At 41.6% G+C, this 8629-nt stretch overlaps 1 protein-coding gene across 1 annotated transcript in view; it reads right to left on the minus strand.

The window, feature by feature from the left end:
• Positions 1–2797: 2797 nt before the first annotated feature.
• The window catches only part of IL9 (interleukin 9), a 10991-nt gene continuing 5159 nt past the window's right edge, over positions 2798–8629 (minus strand). The window contains exons 2-6 of the mRNA XM_008632658.2: positions 5105–6218; positions 4967–5011; positions 4845–4871; positions 4034–4162; positions 2798–3040 (exon numbers count right to left, since the gene is read on the minus strand). Of these exons, the coding sequence (XP_008630880.1) occupies positions 2933–3040; positions 4034–4162; positions 4845–4871; positions 4967–5011; positions 5105–5212 (417 nt within the window). The 5' untranslated portion in view covers positions 5213–6218 and the 3' untranslated portion in view covers positions 2798–2932. The remainder of the gene's footprint in view (positions 3041–4033; positions 4163–4844; positions 4872–4966; positions 5012–5104; positions 6219–8629) is intronic.

Raw genomic sequence — 8629 nt, forward strand, 5'->3', positions numbered from 1 at the left:
GAAAGAGGTGCTTTGTATACAGATAATGGTGTTACTTTCCAGTTTGGAGAAAGTAGCCACTCCTACCCTGCCTCCTCAGTTACCAAGGGTTTCTGTCTCTGAAATCATAAAGCAAATAGTCTCCAAGTATCTGATGTGTAGAAGCAAGTCAGGTGTTTAACTGTGCATACTTGCAAACAAGCACACACCCTTGCCATGGGCTCCTGGACAGGTTTGAATGGCTGGAAGAAGGGCTCTTTCCCAAAGCCACTGTTGATAATCAATTCATAATTGTCAATCTATTCCACAATATAATTGACCTGTGCAGACAAGTTATCTTGCATATGGAATGTCTGACCTTCTTCACCTCCCCTGTCCTCCCTGCCCTAGGCCACATCCTCTCTATCAGAGCGCAATATGACACATCCCGCTAGAGAGCTGCACGAGAAAGATAACTGAGATAACAGAGTAAGGTACTTGTTCCGGTAATTAAGTAACTCAATGATTAGTTGCCTTTTGTTTCATCTGACAGTTTCCAATCCTATTGAGAGCCAAACACCAGAGAGAGAAGAGGCCCATGAGCATCTGCTGGGTCCTACATCCACTCAGGGGCCAGCCCAGGGATGTTCTGGCCTGCCAAGAGACATCCAGCCCTTCCCACAGCCTGCCCTGGGGCTTGCAAAGCCTTGCGGGTGTAAGAGTCCCACAGAGAAGATTGGAAAATGCCTGTGAGGAGGCAGAGGGTGAAAATATTTGAGGATGAAGGAGTGCCCCATTCCTGGACTAGAGCTCACAGGAGCTTGGGGAGGTCACCAGTGCAAGCAAACACTTTGCATCAGCTCACAGGGGTTCAGTGACAGTCGGCACTGGAGCTCCTATTTCAGGTTGCGCAATCCTGCACTCAATGGTTTAAGCACATAGTGATCATTTCTCTCACGCAGATGCAAACTGATGCATCAGATAATAGAGATTTTGCAGCTGTATCTTCTGCAGTTTATAAGTTGGGAGTTTTTTTTTCAAATTCTGTGCAAGAGTTTCATATTATTGTCTCTTGACTGGAAGTTGACTGACTATATTCCATGCTTGCCAGCTTATGTTGCACTATGCTGAAATTATTATGTATCTTTTGCTTGTGTCACAATTTCACCATTGTTATATTTCATAAATTTAATTAAGTAATTTTGGGAATAAAAAGTATTAGACAAAGAATTTTATTTTTCCTTGCTGTCTGCAGTCCTATGACCTGGGAAGTCTTTTTTGCTCATCTATAAAAATGAATCAGCTTCTTTCCTCTTGCTACATAATATGTCTAGACACAGTGCTGGTGAGCTGCACACACTAAGCAAAACACTATGGGAAGAATGAAATAGCTTGGATTTGCACTTGGAAAATATTAACAAGACTGAATATCAATTTTGTAGAGATGATACTTAGAATTTTAGATCTGGCATCATAGATTCAATAAGATAGATGGATGTTAATACTTCTGCTTAGGGCCAGGAGCACTCATAAGAATTCTGCTGATTCATCAGAGACATGGAGGATTTTTCTTTGCACTAGAATGCAAAAAAAAAAGTGTTTTTTTAGGACAGAGCTGTCTGAGCTGAATGGTATAGAAAATGTAGGAAGATATGAAAATGTGAGAAAGTTGAAATAGTTTTTTTATTTCTTGGTTTCATCTTTGTAGGTGTTACCAGAGAATAGTCTTTTCTGTTTTAATATTTATTATTTCCTTATCATTTTAAACAGGTGGCAGAAACACATGAGAAAATGCTTCTGATATGTTACATAAGTTTAATTCCTTTTATATAGTTGTATCCGATGCATTTTCTATAACCCAGTTCTGTGTCTTCCCCAAGCCCATACAAATGGAAAATTTAAGAACAACAGTTTAGTTGAGCATTTCCATCATGCTTTTGATCCCAGAAACATGTCCATCCCGCCAATGAAATAAAGAAAGGAAATTATATGCTTTGTGTCTTTTTCTTGAACTCTGAAAAATCCACCCTACTCCATTGGAGGTGGTGAAGATATGAGTCCTTGGAGATATTTAAGATATTCCATCTCAAAGGCCATGTTACAATGCTTTTGTTCCTCTCTGAGCCACAACAGAGATGAAATCTGACCTCTCACCTGTTTGGGATTTTCCCTACTGTGAAGAGATCTAAGTAAGGTGCTGGTAAGGCTGGAATAGGTGGCTGAGATAAGCATCTCCCCATACACATGGGTTGGTTTCTTTTTCCGGCAAAGCTCCATTTTTGACTCTTCTGTTGAGCTGAGTGGAGAAGTGATAGAGAAGCATTTCTGAGCTCATGGCAGTATAGAAAAAAAGTCAGCATTAAATACATCCTGAGAAATAAACAGTTGTCCACAACACATTTCAAATGCACAACCCCATTAAGACCTTGTAATTAACGCTGGGTTTGGTCTTGTTTTTGTAAGTTAAGATGCTCATGAGTTGTCTACTACTGAATATTTAGAAGAAAAAAAGTGGCTGTAGGCAGGAAAACCTGCAGCCTTGCAAGAAAGAAGCTAAGTGACTTGTTCATGGTGTGTAGATATTGTCAAAAAATAAGTGATGCAGAAAGAAAACACAGATTTTTTGTTTCCATCTCAAGTCCAGAAATATTTCATGTGCTATACAGTGGGAAAAGTGTGAATTTTGCTGGAGCATCTCATATTAGTGAAATTGTTGGACTGGAGCTTTGCAAAAGCATTTTGACACCTACTGGTATGGTAACAGGATGTTCAAACCTTTCACCAAGTACAGAACATAAAATGAAGACTCAAATACTTTTCCTGCTCAGGTAAATTATAATTTTATTTGGTTTATTAATGGTTATTTCTACCTTTTATATTGCAGGTGAACAATAAATACAATAAATAACTCTTCTGTTCCCTGTTCTTTTCAAAGACTTTGGAGTTTTGAAAATCTTTAAAAAAAACCAAAACATTAAGCATCGGATTTATTAATTTTTTGATAGGTTTTCAGGATTGTTTCCAGAAATTCCGTCACATTTCCCTTGGTCTTGTACTGGCATTGATCGTCATGTGCCATTCTCTGTGAAAGAAAGAACAAAGATTGGGTTAGCAAAGATTTTGTAATAAAATAAAGAATTTAGATGAATGAGTGAAAATATACATTATTTGGAGCTACACGAGGATTTCAAAAACATTTCCTAGAGAATTGTTCCTTGAGGAGTGATTGTAAGAGTGGCTTTTCATGGTGGCTAAGAAGGTGGCAGGTGGATTGTCATATAATTCTGTATATTCAGTTCATATATTCAGTTATAGCTGAAGTCATTTAAACTAGGCTTTTTCAACCCAGAAAACAGTGCAGATACCATAAGGAGCTGGGTAAGCCTGGGGCAAGGGGTCTGCTCAGTGTCCCAAGGCCACCCTAACTATTCCTCCTTGCAGGTTTGAAGGCAGCTTAAAGGAGCTGGAGACACTGCATTGTCAGCATCTTCTGTGTCTCATTGAATCACACCAGAGCTTTGCTCATCAAGTAGATAAAGGATGTTTCACTGCCTCAGAAAAGGCACCTGAGGGAGGACCCATGAGCCTTCCTGAGCATCATCACAAGTTGGAAAATGCTACAGGTCACAGCAGTATTTCACGGCCAAGAACCAGTGAAGAAACTGCTGCTTAAAGCTGCAGAGGAGAAGGACCTGGCTCCAGCCATGCAACTCCTGCACATCCATTTCCCAGTGTTAGATCATTATTGTTTCATGTCAAAACACATTTTGAGAAAGGAGAATAGAAAAGCATTTTAAATAAAGCTCCTGTCCCAGAGATCTATGTTCAAAGGATATGGAGAAGAGAAAGGGCACAGTGGGGCAGAGCCCATCTCCCTTCTTCCTCTGCCAACTTAAAAAGCTTTTCACTGCCTCACACATGTTGCAGTTTTATCTGGCTCCTGTACAATATGAGTATTTACAACACATCTGAAATAAATGAAGCACTTAATCTACAAATGTTTAAATTATAAAAAAGAAATCACTTCTTTTGTAACAGATAGAAAAAGATCCGTAGAAAAGTAAGAAAGTCTTACTTTACAGAGTTTTCTATCCAGTAGAGCCTGGAAGGTCCGGTAAAGCCTTGTAATTACTGAATTGGAAGATTCATTGTTTTCCAGCAGGTGCTTGGTTCCATTCACAAAGCATGCCAGTTCATGGCCACTCTGTTCAACAAAGCAGACATTAGAAAAACCTAGAATGCATTTTGTGTTTATCCACAGAAAGAAGAAATTTGTATTCCTCAATGTGGCAGCATGTCACAGTCAAATGCAACCTATTTTGCCATTTATTGAAAACTGGTAAAAGAATTTTGGGGAGACTGTAAAACACTGAATTCTCATGTATGCCATGAGAAACACCTATCCCATCTCTCAGAAAACCTCAAACTGTAAAAGTTACCTCATTGAAGCATAGTTTCAGCTAATACTGGGGCTTCACCACATCTGAGGAGTCTTAAAACAATGAAACAGTGCTGGATACAGCTAGAGCTAAGTCTGAGGCCTGACATCTCTAGCCCAGGTTCACTTAGTATTTAGGCACCCAGCCATAAAACAAAGTCTTGCAGAGATTTTCAAAGCAAGAGCCTGTATCTCTTGAGATGAAAGTCAAGCCCACAGAGGACTTTGGCCTGAATCTGGGCTTGGTTCTGATTGCTCTGTAGTGGGAGGGCTTCTGCTTCCCTCCCCACCACTATTCATCAAGCTCAGATTTGCTGCTATTGGTGTATTACAATCTTCCTTATAACTGAAAGCAAAAATTACATAAGGAGCAAAGTGAACAAACTTAAACTCAGTTAATACCAACCTTCTTTAACATCTACAATAGCTTAAAAAGAAATATACTTACTTCAGGGATGGGGAGACACGAACATGACTGAAAACAAAAAGAGTGAGTGTTAAAATCCAGCATTCAATGTACAAGTACAGATTTGTTTAGTCTCATTATATTCTCAAAAGCCATGTACTCACACTGACAGCAGCCTGCCTACATGGGCAACTCACAGGACTTTTGCCCTGGAAGAAGAGCAATTGAAAAATCAGTATTTACTATCATCTCCTGCACAAGCATGCATTTTTTCAGAATTAAGGTGCTGAACAGCCACTTACAAGCAGGTGCTCTGTATAGCGGATAATTTCCCGGACACCGCAATACTCTGCTTGCACAGAGAGCAGCAGACAAGAGAGGAGTATGTATGACAGCATGCTGGCATTCATGTCAGCTCAGTCTGATGGGTGACAGAAGAACAGGAGGACACTCCTTTTAATTGAGTCTTCACAAAATTCCCATTCTAATATGGAAAAACCCAATTATAAACTGATACCAGGTGCCCACTATTTTTTCCCATAGCTTGGACAGCATTTTAAAGAAATCAAATGTGGAATTGAGTCACATATTTCAGTGACTTTAGTACTCTGGAAATTCACAAATGCTCCTCAGAAGAGATTAATTTTAACATTATGATATCACACCCCAGCAGGAAACAATGGTTAAAAATCTACGAAAGCTTTTTTTTTTCAGATGTGGGGTTTGCCTCCTGTACTTATGCAAATTACAGTTACATGAAAGCAAAGAGATGATAATGCTTCAGCATTGCCAAAGTTCCTGAGAAAGCAAACTGATGTGCTGCAGGGTGGCTTCCCCTCAGAGTCAGAGCAGGACCTTGCTCAAAGAAAGCTGGTGACACTGCTGGCATCTGTGGAGCAGACAGATAGATGGATGCAGTTGTGGAGCAGTGCCTGGACAAGCTGTCACACTGAATTACAGCTGCTGCATCCAGAGCACAATCCCATAGTCCTTGACCGTGATCCCACCTCTGTGGAGTGCACGTGCACCAGTGTGCAGCTGAGCATGGGGTCCTCAGAGTGCAAACAGGGTTGCATCCTACCCATTGCCTTTTGAGCAGAAAGGACTGGATGCAAAAGTAGTCCTAGGTAACCCAAATGGTATTAACTTTGCAATTCTCTCAGGTGGCCTCTCCAAATAAGGCTGGATGTTGGTGAGAGCCCTCGCTGGCTACAGAAGTTTCCTTTTTGCAAGTTGCACACCTTTCCAGAGCATGTGGTAGCCCTTCAGATTTCTTTTAAATCCCCAGGGTTGACTTCTATGCTTCCCTTCTGTCTGCCATAAGTCCCATTATGCCTTAAAGCTCTCCTCCAAAACCTTGAAACTTCTTCTGGTCAGTCTGGCTGAAGGATAAGTGTGATTCCTCTGGAAACTGTCCTGGAAAGAGAAAACACTGAGCTGCAATTAGCTGGTTTTCGTCTGGAATTTTCCAACCAGCAGCGGGTTCACGTGGCTGAGTGTGGCTCTGCTGCCAACAAGGGGAGCAGAGGAGGACCTGCCTGCTGCTCCTGCCCCTGCCTCCCTGCCTACACACCAGCATCACCTCTGGCCTGGGCCGGATGCTTCCTGCCTTTTTGCTGAAATTTGTCCTTAGGTGATTCAGTGTGGAAAGTGTACAGAGCCCTTTAGGCAGGTACAGCTTGTACACAGTCCCCACAGAACACCTAGAGAAAGCCAGAGACCCTCCCTTGGCAAGCTAAAGCTGACGGCAGGCTATGTTATGATCAACGGATGCATAAATATACCGTGGGGATGGCTGGCATCCATGAGCCAGGCAGAGGCATCTTTCAAGGCACCAGACAGTTAGAGAAGGAATAGAATCATTGATTTCTGACTGAGAGCCTGTGAGTCCCTAAAAAACAATAAAGAGACTTCTGTTACAGGTACATCACCTTCGAGGAAACTGCTCTTTGCCCAAGCAAAGCAGTGGGCATGCTGCTCTCTGTTTGTTCAGCCAGTAAAGCCCCAATTAGTTTAAAGCATGAATCCCCTGAGGGAACTAAATTACGTGTAACATTTGTGAGAGACTTGGTTTCTCAGATGGTTGACAAAATGATTTTACATTCTTTAAAGGAAAGAGTTCAAAAGTGTCTTTGATTTAGCCAAGGTTGTGCAATGAAAGTGGTAACAAGTCATGGAAGAGAGGGGCAAGGGGCTCTTTGTGACAACAAGGAAGTTCTACTGTGTCTGTTTTTAAGGCAAATATGTTCATTAGAAATCCCATTTTTCCCAGTAACTGCTACGCTGTCTTTGCAAGGATTTTACAAAATCTGATGTACCTAGCAGGGTCTCTCAGGCCTCGTCACCCGAGTAATGACATCTCAGTGCAGCTGCCATGCTCTGTAAATAAAAGCAATGTTGGCACAAACTTCAAGATACATAATAAATAAATAAATATAAAAATAATAAAATATATAAATAAATGCAAGATACATAGTTAGGACCTTTCCATACACTAAATGTAATTATGGACACTGGGCAGTGAGCACATCAGATAACTTCTTCCCAGGCCTACAGCCCAAAAGGCAAGGTCTGTATTTTTGTTGCTAATTGCAAATCAGAATGGCAGAGCTTTCAGGGCTGCTTCTGAGCTGCTGCCAAGCCCACGGTTCCTCCTTGCCCAAGGTCATTCTCTGCCAGCAGTGCCAGCGCTATCTCTACATCTTTTCATTTCTATTTGGTATCTTAGTGAGATCTCTCTCACACTGTTGTTGCTCCAGGCTAAACGAGTCATCAGAGAAGCTGCATTCAGTTTACAGTGATAGAGAAATCACCAGAAGTCAAACTGGCAGTGAAAGATCTTTCCATGTATTGGTTAGAGCCAGGGTGGATGAGGCGCAGGAGCGAGTGGCACCAGCTACAGCTTCTCTTTAGAGAGTTTAGATTCTTTTCTGGCATTTAGAGGCTGATCCAAGGCTGTAGAAATTAATATTTGGTGCTATCCCAGCAGAAAGACTAACTTTTTAGTAGAATCTTCAAACATTTGGCTTTGATATTTTAAAAATCTTCATTATGATGACAAGCTGCAGCAACGTATTTTCACAAATAGGTTTGTAAGAGACGGATGTTTTCCGAGTGTCCCTCACTGGAGGAGACCAAATTCAATTAACTGAACAGGAGGCCAGTGGATACTGGGGACGTGGAGTTTTCTTGACAACAGGAGACAAACGTGGCACATGGTCCCTGACTCAGCGTGCAGCTTTCTGGGCCGGGGGACTCAATCCTTTAGAAAGGGGAGACCCTTTAGCTATAGTCGGTACCCCCGATCAACTTCTAGAAAGCGTCCACAAAGCCACCTGTCTGCAAATGATCCATGAAAGGAAATTAACTCCTGGATATGAATCCCCCATGCAATTACCTGTGAAACCTGAATTGATGACCCCTTTAATCCGAGGTCTTCCAGAATCACTCAAACCTACAGCAATTGTCCTTCAAAAAACCATAGCAGCTGTAGGCCCCGTAGACAGGCTGAATAGATTCCTTGGAAACCCGAGCGACCAAACCGGATCTACCGATCCTGGGTTTACTCCATATTCAACCCCCTCTCAGCCGCCAGGTTCACAATCGAATTCACCTGCCGGTGATCGCAAAGTTTGGACATGGAGTGAGGTTGCAGAAGATTTGATTAATTACAGTAGGAAATATGGACCTATAAAAATCCCAGAGGAAAAATCAGACAAAACAAAAGGTGTCAGGTACATTAGGGCTCCTCATAGTGAAAAACCAGAGAATATAAAACGGATCTCTAATCGTCAGCATTGGTGGTTATTAGGTATCAAAAAAGGGGT

Source organism: Corvus brachyrhynchos, unplaced genomic scaffold, assembly GCF_000691975.1.
Source record: "Corvus brachyrhynchos isolate BGI_N302 unplaced genomic scaffold, ASM69197v1 scaffold54, whole genome shotgun sequence".
Taxonomy (NCBI): domain Eukaryota; kingdom Metazoa; phylum Chordata; class Aves; order Passeriformes; family Corvidae; genus Corvus; species Corvus brachyrhynchos.